The sequence below is a fragment of the Capra hircus genome, chromosome 11 (genome assembly GCF_001704415.2).
Source record: "Capra hircus breed San Clemente chromosome 11, ASM170441v1, whole genome shotgun sequence".
Lineage (NCBI taxonomy): Eukaryota > Metazoa > Chordata > Mammalia > Artiodactyla > Bovidae > Capra > Capra hircus.
Window position 1 is genome coordinate 104,562,046 of NC_030818.1, and position 14,027 is coordinate 104,576,072.

Genomic DNA, 14,027 nt, shown 5'->3' on the forward strand with positions numbered 1-14,027 from the left:
GGGGCGCCGCGAGGGCCACGGGAGTGCGGCTCGCGAGGTGCGGATGCGCAGAATGCTGCGGGCGCGGGGCGCGCGGGTACCGGGCACCGCGAGGGTTACGGGAGGGCGGCGCGGTGCAGGCAAAGGGCCTCAGACTCTGCAGTCCCGCCTTACGAGTTTGTCCCCCGGATTTCAGCTCAGTCCGGATCCCCGTCCGTGCCCCGGCCAGGACCCCCCCCCTACTCACCCTCGTCCCTGAATCCCAGAGCCCAGACCCACACCGAGCATCCCACTTCCCCGCACACTTCCCCACGTGATGCCCTGCATCCGCGTCCCCTCGGCGCCCCGAAGTCCTGGAAAAATGTTTATTTGTGTAGCCAATGCAAGCGTGGGGGCGGGGTGTGGGGCAGGGCGGCCTCGGCCTCCTCCTCCTCCGGTCACTTCTTCTTCTTCTTGGCCACCTTGAGCTTCTCCTCCATCAGCCGCTGACCCTGCCTCTTGATCTCGGCCCGCGAGGGCACGTAACTGTGGTCCACGTCGGCGAACTGGAAGGTCTCTGCAAGGAAGGAGGGGGAGGGCAGCCGCGCCCGTAGCCCCTCTGCCCCGCCTGTGTCCCCAGATCCTGGGCTGTCCTCCGGCGCCCTTTCACGGCAGGGCCCGTTGTACCAACGATGTGTATTTCTTACTCTCTGTCTGGCGTTTGGGGTCTCGCACACCCGGGGAGAGAGACAGCCCAGGGTTCCCCCAGTCCTTCCGGAGCCCACACTCGACTGCTAATATCTACCCTATACCCCAAGCCTGAATCCCTCAGGGCCAGGTGCCAGACAAGAGGGGGACAGCCCCGAGGCCCCAAACGCGCCAGAATTTTTAGAATGGAAGGGTCTTAAACTGTGTGCCCTGCCCTGCCCTTCCCACACAGACCCCTGTAGGGGCCCTGGCCTAGGCCCCCCTGCCTGCCTACTGGCACTGGTGCCTTGTCATCACCTCCATCGGTTAAAATCACGTGGGTGCAGCTGACGCGGCCTCCCCATTGCTTTAGCCCCCACTGTCCCTCCAGGCCACCCTGGTCCTATGCAGCTAGTGCCGCTCCTAGCCCCTGCCTCTGCACAGCTCAGGCCGGCCACCCGCCCCCGCCTCCTCTCCAGCTGCTGGGCCTCCTGTACCTATGACGTCCTCCTCCGTCTCCTCAAAGCTGATCCTGGTGTTCTGCTTCTCCTTCAGGGTAGAGGACTCCAGCACATCCCTCACCTTGTTGTTGACCTGCAGGGCACGGGGCTGGTGAGCCTTGGGGCAGGTGGGGCGTGCAGGCACCCCTGGCCCAGGGCTACCTCCTCCGTTCCAGCCAGCGTCTGCACTCGGTCAGCCAGGTATAGCAGCCTCCCCTCGCAGTAGGCCAGCTTGCTGTACATGTCCAGGGCGGTCGAGGGCGCTGCTTCCTTCTGTAGCGGGGAGGAACCAGTTGTCTCGCCCTGGCCCCTCCCAGGGACCCTCTGAGCTGGGGGCTCCTCCCAGCTCCGCTGGTACCTGGCCGGTGGGCAGGGGGATGCCAATCAGGCGGATGTAGAGGTTGTCGATGCCGGTCTGGATGGTCAGCAGCAGCTTCTGGCTCGTGGCCATCTTGCTGTGAGCCAGCTGCAGCCGCTCTTCCTCCTCCTTCAGCATGTCGTTCATTTTCTTCTCGACGGACTTGAAGCTGTTGAGGATGAGGGTGGGAGGTGGCAGACTGAGGGCGTAGCGGTGGGGTCCTGAGCAAGTGCTGTGCTAATTTGGGCTCAAGAGCTAAGACGTGGGCGCGGGGGGCGCCCTTGCCAGGCCCTGAGGCAGCGAGCCTGCTCAGCTCCAAGCCTGGTGCTGTCAGTGCGGAGAGAGGCGGGACCACCCGCGTACCTGACGGAGCTGGGCGTCTGGCGGAACTTGAGCGTGGCCTCCTCTATCTCCAGCTTCTTCATCAAGGCCTCCAGCTGCGCCCGCCTCTCCTCACAGTCCTCCTTCTGCAGCTCCAGGTCCTCCTCCGTGCCCTTCTGAGCCAGGAACCGGCCGGCAATGTCCTGGCAGGGCCAGTGGGGTGAGCAGCAGCTGTGAGCCAGGAGGCAGCTGGTTCTTCTGGCCCCCAGTGGTCAGTAGCGTCGACCACGGCAGTGTGTTGAGGGCCCGCGAGGCCCTCGGTGTGTGTTCTCGCATGCCACCCTCACGACAGGCAGATCGGGCAGACGACCCCAACGGAGAGCCGGAGAGACCACCCAAAGAGGCCGAGTGGCTCTGAGTCGCTTGTCCGAGGCGCGGGGCGGGGGGGGGCGGGGGCGGAACAAGCTTCTGTCAGGACCATGGACAGGAGCTCAAGGTTTGCTAATAATAATCTCAGAGTGGATTAAAGTAAAAGGGGGGTCAAGTGGAGAGGCAGCTGCTGTTGGTTTGGGAAGGGGAAGGAGTCGGAGGTGGAGGCCACCCCCTCGGGGCGTAGTCCTCAACTTCCCGCGGGCTCTGTGTGGCCCTGGACCACAGCTCAGGCTTGCTGGCTGCGTCCCAGGAGGCCGTCCACTCTGACCTGTGGCTGCTTTATGTGCCCATTCACGTGAAGGTGTCTGCAGAGCCTGGCCAGGCTCGGCCGGGCCTTGGGCTGGGGACGGGTCCCTCCCCTGCCCCTCTGCCCACACCCAGGAGTCAGGAAGCAGTACCCAGAGGTGGGAGCACTGCACGGCAGTCTTGACCTTCTCCACCAGAGCAGTCACAGTCGTTTCGTATTCGACGTCAGCCTTGGAGGCCTCTCTCTTCCTCACTGGGTGCAGCAGAGGGGAAGGAGAGCCAGCGTGCAGGGAGGGCATGGGAGCTCTGTGCGGGCCGTCAGCTGCCCCCCACGTCCTCAGGGGAGGCCACCCAAGAGCTGGGTACCCTTCAGAGTCGCCTGTCTTAACTGGCTCCCTCCTCGGCCAGCCCTCGAGTGGCTCCATCCAGAGGAGAACCAGAAGCGGCTGGTGCGGCAGGGCTTAGTGGAGCTTCTCAGAGGGGCTTGGGTTCCGGGGGGGCCGTTGCTGAGTGCATTTTACAGCTGAGAGGCGGGGTGCGGGGGTGGGGTTAGCCACACCTGACCGAGAGCCCAGAGCCAGTAGCAGCAGCTTGAAGCGAGTGCTGTGGCCACTGGTGTGCGCCTGTGCGGGTCCCGCCAGGGAGGGGTTGGGGTTTATCAGTCTCCCTCACCCTGGCCACTGCAGGTGATGCCCAGCCTCATGGTGACCGACCTCTCCGGACCTTGGCTGGGGCGGTGGGAGCTGAGCTCTTACCTTTCAGAGTTTCCGGACCCATCAGGTTGGAGGGGAAGTCCAAGTCCCGCCGGCCCTGGAGACAGGGAGGAGGCAGCGTGGTGAGGGGTGTCCTTGGCGGGGCTGAGGAGCTGGGGGCCCCGGAGGGCGGTGCCCAGACGGCCCGGCTCACCCGGCGGTACTTCTCGCTGGTCTCCTTGGTGTGGATCTTGTCGATCAGCTTCTTCTGCTGGTTCAGCCGGTTCTCTCGTGCCCGGCGCTCCTCGATGAAGGTGGCTTCCCCTTGCCTCATGTTCATCTGGGGACACGGGGAAGGGGCGGGGGTCTGTCCCACTAAGGCCTGTGGTCTGCTAAGCCAGTGTCTTCCTGATTTGAGATGCTCCACCTGTGTCCCCTCTCCTGGCCTCTGAGCCCTCCCTTGTATTACACTTCTCCACCTGGGATCTCTCTGCCGCCTCTGCCAGCTCCCCTTCAAGTCAGTTCAGTCCTCAGTCGTGTCTGACTCTGTGACTCCACGGACTGCAGCACGCCAGGCCTTCCTGTCCATCACCAACTCCCGGAGCTTGCTCAAACTCATGTCCGCTGAGTTGGTGATGCCATCCAACCGTCTCATCCTCTGTCACCCCCTTCTCTTCCCGCCTTCAGTCTTTCCTAGCATCAGAGTCTTTTCCAGTAAGTCGGTTCTTTGCATCAAGTAGCCAGAGTATCAGAGCTTCAGCCTCAGCATCAGTCCTTCCAATGAATATTCAGGACTGATCTCCTTTAGGATGGACTGGTTGGATCTCCTTGCAGTCCAAGGGACTCTCACGAGTCTTCTCCAACACCACAGTTCAAAAGCATCAATTCTGTGCTCAGCTTTCTTTATGGTCCAACTCTCACATCCATACATGACCACTGGAAAGACTATAGCTTTGACCAGACGGACCTTTGGCTCACACCCTTCTACTCTGCCATCTTGCAGACCTTGCTAGCTCCCCTCAGAACTCACTAAAGTGGACTCCATGTGTCTAAACAAAAGCTCATCATCTTTCCCCAAACCACCGGTCTCCCAGCACGCCCGGCTCTGGTGGCTCCATCTGCCGGCCTTCCGCCCCCGCCTGCTCACGCGTCCCGGATGCTGCACCCTCCCTTGGCCTGCACGTCTAACTCGCCCCACCCCTGGTCAGGGCGACTTCTTAAAGGCCTCGAGTTCCTCTCCACCACGTGGAGTCTGGCCCCCATGACCAGCGTCTCGACCCTGGCCCTCTGGTCTCTGCAGTCAGAGCGCACCGTTTGGGAACACGAATCTGATCCTTTGTCCCCTCCATCTCCTCCCAGGCCTCCAGGTTCCCCGGGGGCCACCTGCTGCCCCACATGGGGGCTCCAGCCCCCGTGGCTCCTTTTGGCCCTGTTACACCCCAAGACTGTGCTGCCCAATCTCCACCCCCAGAACCCACTTGTGCACTGGCCCTCCCATCAGGTCCGCACCCTAGGGCGGCCCCGCTTCATGAAGAGGGGGGTACACAGGCCTTTCAGGGGCCTCAGCACAGACAGGGTGGAGTGGTGACACCTGCCCTGGCCAGGCCAAATCTCTGCCTCCTCCGTCTGCTTCCTGGATTCTGTGTCTGGTGGGACTTCATCTGCCCAGACTCATGGGGGATGAGGAGAGCAGGCTGGCAGGGCAGCCACTGGACTCCTCCAGTGATGGCAAGGTGTGGGCAGGGGTGTCCAGGTGGGCCCTGGGCCAGACAGGTTTGCAAGACAGCCCTGCAGGGCCCCAGCCTGGGAGCTGACCTTGACCTCATCCGTAATCATCATGGCGTCCTGGGACATGACCGTCATGTCCGACAGCTCCAAGCAGTAGTTGCTCACGAGATTCTGCAGCTTGTCCAGCTCTGTGGGGTATCCTGCCAGCTTCTGCAGCACAGGGGCAGGGGCAGGGGAGCAGAGTGCCTGGCGGCCCAGGAGCCGCGGGCCCGTCCCAGGCCGGCTCCCCTGGCCCCTTCCTGATTCTCCTCTGTCCCCCAGAGCGGACCATGCCTGCTTTCTACTCCTCACCCCAGACTGTGTGAGCCCAGAGGACAAGTGGGGCCTGGCCTTCGGCCCCAGCCAGGCCCAAAGCAGGTTAAAGGAAGGTTTTGAGAGGGAAAATGGCCTTCTGCTGGTGGACTTTCTCCCTGCCCAGGGCCAGAACCCAGAGACACTTCACTTCCTAAGAAGTTGTGATGGGGAGTCTGGCTGCCTGAGAGGTGCCCCTGGAGCCCCAGGAGGCTGACTGCTCTCTGAAGTGAAGTAGATGGTGTGGGGTCAGACTCAGGACTCAGGGCCAAGGCTAACCTGATCAGCTGGTGCGGGACCGTAGGAAAGCCACTTAGCCTGAGTTTCCCCGTGTGAAACAAGGTAATGGCTGTTTCAAGGGGCTGCTGTCAGGATGGATTGAGACGCTAGAATGATGTATTATTTAACACGGGGTCGGGTCCCCAAATGTCCAAGACATCTTAGCTTTTAGTATTTTGTTGTTGATAACTACTATGTAGACTCTCTACTGTTTAAAAAAAATTATTTTTAAAGAATATATAGTGGTTTTAATGTCTACTTTTTTGGGGGGGTTTGTGTCACGTGGCATGTGGGATCTTAGTTCCCTGGCCAGGGATCGAACAGGTGCCCCTGCGTTGGGAGCATGGAGTCCTAACCACTGGGCTCCCAGAAAGTTGGTGTTTTATTTTAATGTATGTGGGGACTACCCTGGCGGTCCAGTGGCCCACTGGAGTAGGCACCGGTTTGATCCCTAGTCAAGGAACTAAGAACACAAATGCTTTGCCATGCAACCAACAAAAACTGCAGGTGACGACGGGAGTTATTGTTTTTAACGCATATGTTCTAAAAAGGCAAGAAGGGACCGCTGGGAGGAGAGAATGCATCCAGATGACAGAGGGGCCCTATCCTCCTCCCGTCTTCTGGCCGTCTGGCCTGTGGCAGGTGCCTGGGCTCTGCTCTATGGGGGTCTGGGGGGGCCTCCAGTGAAGGGGGGTTGCCTCTTAGGAGGGCTCAAGGCCCCTGGGGCTTCCCCCTGTCTCCTCGGCAGGGAGCCTGGGGGCTGGCTTGGAAGAAGCCTGGCAACAAGCCCAGGCTACTGGCCTGTGCAGAGGTGGCTAGCCCTGGATGGTGTGAGGGGACTTCCTGAGGGTGCTGGATTCGTCTCTTGCCCCCAGAAGCTGGGCCATGAAAAATGATGGGGCAAAGTAAAAATTCTGACATAGTACATGACCCGCCTTTTGGAGCAGAAAATAAATTCTTTCCCACCTACAAGGTGCCACGGCTCCGCTGACACCCAAAGCAGGGCTCACTCTTTCTAGGGGTCACTCAGGCTCGAGGAGAGGTGTAAGGCTGTGTGTGGGGGTGCCCTGCCCTGGAGGACCCCGCCCCCAAGGAGATCCCAGTCGCACACAGCCTGGGGCCTGAGACTCCCGCCCTTCAAGCCCGGTTAGGCTCCCTGGAACCCGGATGCGGCAGCAGGTGTTGGGATGCGGGGTGAGGGGCTCACCTTCTTCAGGTGGTCCAGCAGGTCCATGTACAGGAAGTGGATATTTTGGCTTGTGGTGATCTTGATCGTCGTCTTTTCTATGTTGTTCTCCAGCTGACGGATGACCTGGGGTGAGGGGTGGAGGGCACATTGAGAGTGTCTTGGGGACAGGCCACCTGGGAGCCCGGAGGCCCACGGGGGCGGGGCTGGCCTCTCTTCCAAGGGGAGGGGTCTCACCTAGCCCCGCCCCACGCAGCCCCGCGCCGGCACGAGCCCCGCCTCCCCAGGGCCCCGCCCCTCCGCAGCCCCGCCCCTCGGCCCCACCTGCTGCAGGCGCAGCTCCTCCTTGGTGGCGTCCGGCTGGCTCCTCAGGCCGGCCAGTTCCAGCTGCATACTCTCCAGCTTCCGCCCGCGCCGCCGCACCAAGTGGATCAGCACGTTGTGCACGTTCACGCGGTCGAAAACATACTTGCGCAGCTTCTCCCGCGCCACCTGCGTCGGGGAGGGCACGACCCGCGAGTGGGTGCGCGGGGGGGCCACGGAGCCCGTGGGGGCCCAAAAGGGCCCCTGGAGCTGGGCGCTCGCTCCGCTGCCCACTGGCTCCACCTCCTAGTGTAGTGCACCGGCTGGGCGGCGCGGAGGGGCCGTCCCGCCACCTACCTCCATGGTGCAGCGGCTGTTCGCCAGCCTCATGGGCACGTCCTTCCCACAGGCCCTGGAGATGGTCCACTGGTCGTACTGCGGAGCGGCGGCGGCTGAGCTGGGGGTCCGTCCCCTCTGCCTTCACCCGGCCGCCGGCCCCTCCAGGCCCTCTCCCTGGGCCCCTTCTGCGCAGCAAGACCCCAGCTCCTGGGGCCACAAAGGGCAGAGTGCTGCAGGCGCCATCGGGTCATCCCCGCTCGGATGTGATGGGGTCCAGAGAGGAGGGTTCCCGTGTCCGCTCAGTGGGTGCCGTAGCGGGTAGCCCCAGAAAGGGCCCCGAGTTGGGGCCCCTGAGGTGGGTGGTGGGGTCAGCATGGGGAAAGCAGGGGCCGGCTGTCCACTTGTGTTGAGGGGAGAGGCTATTACAGCGCGCGCCCCCCGCCCCCAGCCATCAGGCAGCAGGAGGGGCCCCGCGTTCACCTTCTTGGCCAAAGCCCACTCCTGGGACCTGCGGCGGATGTTGCTGCGCAGGAGAGCCAGCGTGGCCTTGTTCTTGACTGTCTTCTCCTTCACCGACTGGATCTGCAGCGCCCGACATTGCTCTGTGGGCGGGGGAGGGGCAGGGCAGGGCAGGGCAGTGGGATGTTGGCCGAGGGCCGGGCCTGGATTCCCGGAGTGGGGTCATGAGTTTGCTGCCTCTAAGCCCATGCAGCTTCCTCCCAGCCTGCATGGGGGCCCGCTTTGCTGTCCAGCGGTGCTCATCTGGACAGCGTTCAGGGTACAGTGTTGCTGGGTGGTGGAGTGGGTGGGGCAGGTGGAAGCCAGGATGGGCAGACCTGTCATCACTCCCAGACGCTCCTGTCCCCTCTGGCTTTGGGCCCACTATACTCACAAAGCTCTCTGAAACCCCCAGCTTCTCCAGCCCCTCCCCACGGCAGACCCTTCCCATCCATTCTCCCAGCTCTGCTTGCGGATGAGCAGTGGCCTGGCCCCTAGCCAGTCTGCCCTGGGCCGCCTCTGCATTAGGACCGACAGTGCACCTGGAGCCCCGAGTCACCCGGTGGCAGGCGCACCCTGGAGCCGAGTGATGGTCTTCAGCTCCTGGATCTGCTCCTCCATCTCCGCCTCGTTGCGGATCTTCATGGCGGCCCTGGGGGTCCTCCAGGACCCCTCTGCGCCTCCCGCCCTCTCTGTGCTGAGCCTGCTCCGCAGAACCTCAGTTTAGATGTCCCTGGAATCCTGGCCCATTGTGACAGGGACCAAGGTTCTCAATGCTCAGGGAACCCAGGAATTCCCAGCCCTCCCTGGTGACCCCACCCTCTGCCCCCAGCCAGCCTCAGGGTTGATTCCCCAGACACGAGTCTCCCCAGTGCTCTCTGCTCAGGAGTGCTGCCCTGGTCAGCGTCACTGTCTTCCGCAGGGTGACCTGTGGTTTCACACTGCACCCTCCCCGTCCTCCCCACACCCCCATGGTCCTCTATGGAGCCTCGAAACACTGCCAACCTCTCACTGCCTACAGGGTATCCATTCCCTCACCCCACCCCAAGTTCAAACCACACCCTGGGGACCCGGCTCATGAGACCCCCCCAACCTCAGCCCTCACTACCCCTCATCTCTGTGACCTTCTCTGCTCGACCCCTACTTCTCTGGCGATGTCCTGAATCCGGCTTTAGCTCTCACTTACTCCAGAAATAAATTTGGCCTCCCAAGTGGCTCAGACGGTAAAGAATCAGCCTGCAATGCGGGAGACCTGGGTTCAATCCCTGGGTGGGGATGATCCCCTGGAGGAGGGCATGGCAACTCACTCCAGTATTCTTGCCTGAAGAATCCCCATGGACAGAGGAGCCTGGTGGGCTACAGTCCATGGGGTGGCAAAGAGTTGGACGTAACAGAGTGAGTTTCAACAACTTCAGCTGACTACAGGAGGGGCCAGTGCCCTCCCTCTGCACCCCAGTCCAAGCCTGCCTTACAGCCACGTGGCTCAAGCCTGGGGTTCCAGGGGGTGCGCACCAGCTGGGGTACTTTTCCCAACCTGCATGAGTTTGCCAGGGCTGCCGAAACAAAGCACCACAGTCCCGGCAGCTAAAACACAAAGATTTATTGTCGTGCGACCTGGAGGCTGGCAGTCTGAGATCAAGGTGTTGCAGGTCTGGCTTCTGCTGAGGCCTCTCCCCCAGGCTGGCAGATGCCGCCTTCCTGCTGTGTCCTCATGGGGTCCTTACCCTGGACTCTCTGGGTCCTAATCTGCTCTGATAAGCACCCCAGTCTGATGGGATGAGGGCCCATCCCCGCTTAATTTAGTTACCTCTTTAAAGAAGGCTGAGCACCAAAGAAAGCTTTCGAACTGTGGTGCTGGAGAAAACTCTTGAGAGTCCCTTGGACAGCAAGGAGATCAAACCAGTCCATCCTAAAGGAAATCAACCCTGAATATTCGCTGGAAGGACTGATGCTGAAGCTGAAGCTCCAGTACCTTGGCAACCTGATGCAAAGAGCCGACTCATCAGAAAAGACCCTGATGCTGGGAAAGGTTGAGGGCAAGAGGAAAAGGGGGTGACAGAGGATGAGATGGGTGGATGGTATCACCAACTCATTGATCATGAGTTTGAGGAAACGCTGGGAGACGGTGAAGGACAGGGAGGCCTGGCGTGCTACAGTCCACGGTGTCGCAAAGAGCCGGACATGACTGAGTGACTGATCAACAGCATCCCCCCCAAAGGCCCTGTCTCTAGATGCAGCCACAGCCTGCGGTCCTGGGCGTCAGGGCTGCACACCGTGAACCTGGGGGAGACAGTTCAGCCACGGCAATGGCCTTCACCCATGTGCTGTTACAGCGCGCGCCTTTTTCTGTGACCGCTCACACAGACCCGTTTCCTTTCTGCTCACTCTCGGTTTTCAGTCCCATCTGAAACTCCAAGTTCCTCCCCTGCCCTCCGTCAGAGCGCAGGTCTTCCCCTCAGGAAGGACCTGCCACGGGCACGGTCTACTTCGCTGCCCCTCTTCCCCCAGGTGTGATGCAGAGCCTGTTCCCTGATACCGGCCCTCTCCTCTTCAGATAGAGATCATGGGGACACGTGGCTGCCCGGAGCAAGGCCGCCCTCCCAGGCGCCTTTGCGCCAGGCGCCCCTCCTGCCTTAGCTCTGGCCAGTGGAGTGAATGCAGCAGTGGTGAGCGAATCCCTCTCCTCCTCCCCCTTCCTCCTTCCTCTTCACAGGGATGAAGACGTGATGGCTGGAGCTGGTACAGCTGCCTGGCACCATGAGGTAGATTTGGAAGGGGGGCCCTTACAGGATAGAGCACAGTAAAAGGAGCCTGGGTTCCTGACTCCTTGTCGGCCCCAGGCCACGCACTTGGACTTCTACATGAAAGAAAACGCCAACTCTAGCTGACATGCCACGGTTACCATTTGCCTCCCTACACACAGATTCCTTGGTGCACATAAGTGTGCAATAGATGTTCTTTTGAGTGAAGGGCCAGGCCAGCAGGGCGGGGCTGGGCCTGGAGCAGCGAGGCCTGGGAGGTGCACCCTCAGTGTTCCGGAGGAGCCTGCTGGAAAGGACGACGGCTCTGCCCGGGTGTCGGGTCTTGTCTTCCGCTCCCTCTCCCTCTGTGGGCTGTGGCTGAGCTGGACAGTCCTGCCCACTCAGGAGCCTTCCTCCGTGTGGACGGAGCTCCAGTCAGCTGGCTCTGGTCCCCTGCACCCCTCACTTCCTCCTCCCCCAGAGAGAAGTGACTTAATCTGAGGGTGGGTTGGAATGGTCAGTGGGTGGGCGTGGCCACTTCCGGCCCGCCTCTCCTGAGAGCAGGTGCTATTTGGCTGCACACATCTGCTCTGTGCCTCCCCCCACCCCCAGCCCGCGTGGAGAGCACATGGGGCCTGCCAGATGTCTAATTCTGGGGTTCAGATTCAGAACTGCCCTGGTGCCTCCTCCCCTCAGTGGTGTGGTTCCAAGGAGACATTTCTCTCATCTTCTTACTGCTCCAACTTGTTCCCTGACTGCTTTAGAACTTAGGTGGGAAACAGGGCAAGGTGTTTATTAGTTCCCCAGCCCCCAGGGGAACTGTCATCTCTGGGGTGGGTGGGAGATGCAGGGGCCAGAAAGGGAGTGTCAGCAGCAGAGTGCAGAAGCCCCCTCCATGCTCCAGGGCTGCCCCCAAAGGTGCATGAGGCATGCTGGTCCTCTCTAGCACTGTGTCCACCTGCAGGACAGCCACCCCAGGAACGGAGTCTCCTGGCTTGAGCTCCTGGGCGGCCAGGCTGGGCAGGAGCAGTCTGCACAGGTTCAACAGACCTGGTCATGCCTCTGTGTGGGGGCCACAGGTGTGGGGAGGGCCAACCTGGGGTGCAGAGGTGCCAAGGGCTGTGTTCTAGAGTTGTCTGGCCCCAGGTCTTCTGTGCCCGGCTGGAGCTCTCCTAGCTGCGCCGATCTGTAGGAGGCAGAGAAGACAGCTAGAACCACACCCCAAAGCTGTTTCCAGTCCCTGTGCCCATTTTCTGGAGGCAAACACTGAGGCTTGGAACAGGAGGGGTGCAGGCCGTGGAGGCCAGACCTGAGATCAGCCAGCCTGGTGTCCGATGCAGGGCCTTTCCATCCAGCCGCTCTTCCTGGGGTGTCTGCCCTCCTCCCTCTGCACTCACTCCCCCAGGGCCACCCAGCCCCTCCTGCGTCTTCCTCCTGCACACGGGCCCTCTCCTTCCCGCCCCGCCCCTTGTGTACATGTCACAGGGACAGGCCTGTGCAGTCCACACCTCGGGCCTGGGCTTGCTGCCTCCAACTCTGGGCACTGCAGCCTCGGTTCTGCCTCCTGCTGCCCTGGGGGTTCTCACCTGTGCCCATGTCTTTGGGGAGCTGCTCTGTCTCCAGGAAGAGCCAGAGGTTGCTGCATTTCTGCGACTCCACACGCGTCACCCAGTAGCTGGCTACTGAGCCTGCGACTGGGGAGCAGGGGGCAGGGGTCAGGGGGATGGGCATGCCCAGAACCACAGCCACCCACCCCCAGTGGGAACCCACTTCTGCTGAAGAGCCAGTGGCAACTGAGGTGCATTTCAGGGGTCCCAGGCTGGAGTACCCACCCACAGCCAGCAGCACCTTCCACTGAAAGGGGTATGGAAGCTTCCTCTGAACCAGCATCTGCAGGCCGAAGGTCGCGCCGGTGCCTGCCAAGAGCCACGGTCCCCATCAGCCAGCTTGTCCTTGGGGCTGGCCAGGGGACCACCGCGGCAGAGTCCACGTGCCCGCAGCACCTGCCAGCCTCCCAGCACTGCGGGCTGGTGACCTGGCGCCACTTGCTGGGGAGTCAGGGTGCGACCTGCTCACACCCCGGACCCAGCCTACCTGTGACAAAGGCGGAAACGCCCTTCACGAAAGCGTTCGACTGGCACGCGGCGTACTCGCCTAGTCCCTAGGAGGGGGAATGGGTTGAAGGTTCAGTTCCCTGCCCCTCCTGTCCCTCCGTAGGGCGCACTCCGGCCCCGGGGGAGGGGACCACTCATCGTGAGGCCTTGGGGGCCCAGACACACCCCGCCTGCCCCCGTGCCCACCCAGGCAGGAGGCTCCACCGCAACCGCAAGAGGGTCCCACACCTCTGTCCCTCTTCGCTTCCCTGATGAGGTTACTCCCCATCAAGGCCCCCGCCCCGCTCAGGTCAGCTTCTGAGGTCGGGGCCCGCGTCCAGGCCGGCCTTCTCACCGGGTGCTTGCTGGCCACGGCGTCGTCCACCCGGGACAGGCCCAGGTTCACCATGGCTGGCGCGGCGCGGGGAGCCGGCGGGCTGACCTACCCCGGGCCGGCGGAGGGCGAGGCCGGACGGGAAGGGGCGGGGCGCTGGGCGGGGTCTGGGCGGGCCGGAGCGGAGGGGCGGGGCCGGACGGGAAGGGGCGGGGCCGGACAGAGGGAGGGCCGGCTGGAGAGGGGCGGGGCCGGCTCCGGGAGGGGCCGGCTCCGGCCGGAGCGCGCGGCGGGGCCAGCGCGGAGGGGTTGGGCCTGCGCGCGCTCCTGGCGCCGGGCTCCGCGGGGGACGCAGGCGGGGGCGCGCGCTCCTCGCCGCGAGCCTGGCCTGGGTCGCCTGCATTATCTGCAAGCTCTTAGAGACCTGATTACTGTTAGTAATTTGTTGGGGTGGGCTTCGCTTAAGGGATTACCTGTACTGGAGACGACCACGGAATATGAGGTGGCTTAGTGAGTTAACTCCCCACGCATGCTTGGTGTTGGTCCTGTGCTCGGAGCTGGCGGTCCCACGGAGGAGTCAGAGCCCCTACCCCTGACAGAGCCATTGGTTAACAGACCTAGGGGGAGGTCAGGAAGACAAAAAGGGGGCGGGGATGGAGAGGGTCAAGCAGAGGACCCTCAACCACGTGGGCCTGAGCCCTGGCCTATTTGATAAGCTTCAGGAGGCCCAAGTGGCTGGATCTGAGGGTCAGGCAAGGGTTGGGCTGTAAGTTAGAGTCTCCGGCCACAGCCTTCTGTGCCTTGAAGCCTGGCGGGAGCTTCAGTTCTTCTGATTGCACTGGGAGGGCCCGGGCAAGGATGTCAGCGCAGTGGACACACGGCCTTCCTGCTTGGTTGGGAGCCAGCCTTCCAGGAGAGCGTCTGCTAAGGTTTAGAGGGTGTTTCAGTGACGGAACAGGCAGGGGTGCTGTGGCTGCATTT

At 62.3% G+C, this 14,027-nt stretch overlaps 2 protein-coding genes across 2 annotated transcripts; both read right to left on the reverse strand.

Moving 5' to 3' along the window:
• On the reverse strand, positions 331–8,880 carry CCDC183 (coiled-coil domain containing 183). The gene is made up of 14 exons (XM_018056184.1): positions 8,454–8,880; positions 7,861–7,982; positions 7,399–7,476; positions 7,063–7,230; positions 6,760–6,864; positions 5,010–5,132; positions 3,409–3,534; positions 3,258–3,312; positions 2,655–2,755; positions 1,867–2,027; positions 1,504–1,672; positions 1,308–1,418; positions 1,143–1,239; positions 331–535 (listed from the first exon to the last, which is right to left on the reverse strand). Exons 1-14 carry the CDS (start codon positions 8,521–8,523, stop codon positions 417–419), a joined length of 1,605 nt encoding a protein of 534 aa, XP_017911673.1. The 5' UTR covers positions 8,524–8,880; the 3' UTR covers positions 331–416.
• On the reverse strand, positions 11,392–13,191 carry TMEM141 (transmembrane protein 141). Its single transcript, XM_018056185.1, has 5 exons — positions 13,068–13,191; positions 12,714–12,780; positions 12,452–12,535; positions 12,206–12,313; positions 11,392–11,805 (listed from the first exon to the last, which is right to left on the reverse strand). The coding sequence occupies exons 1-5, from the start codon at positions 13,119–13,121 to the stop codon at positions 11,792–11,794; spliced, it is 327 nt and encodes a 108-aa protein (XP_017911674.1). The 5' UTR covers positions 13,122–13,191; the 3' UTR covers positions 11,392–11,791.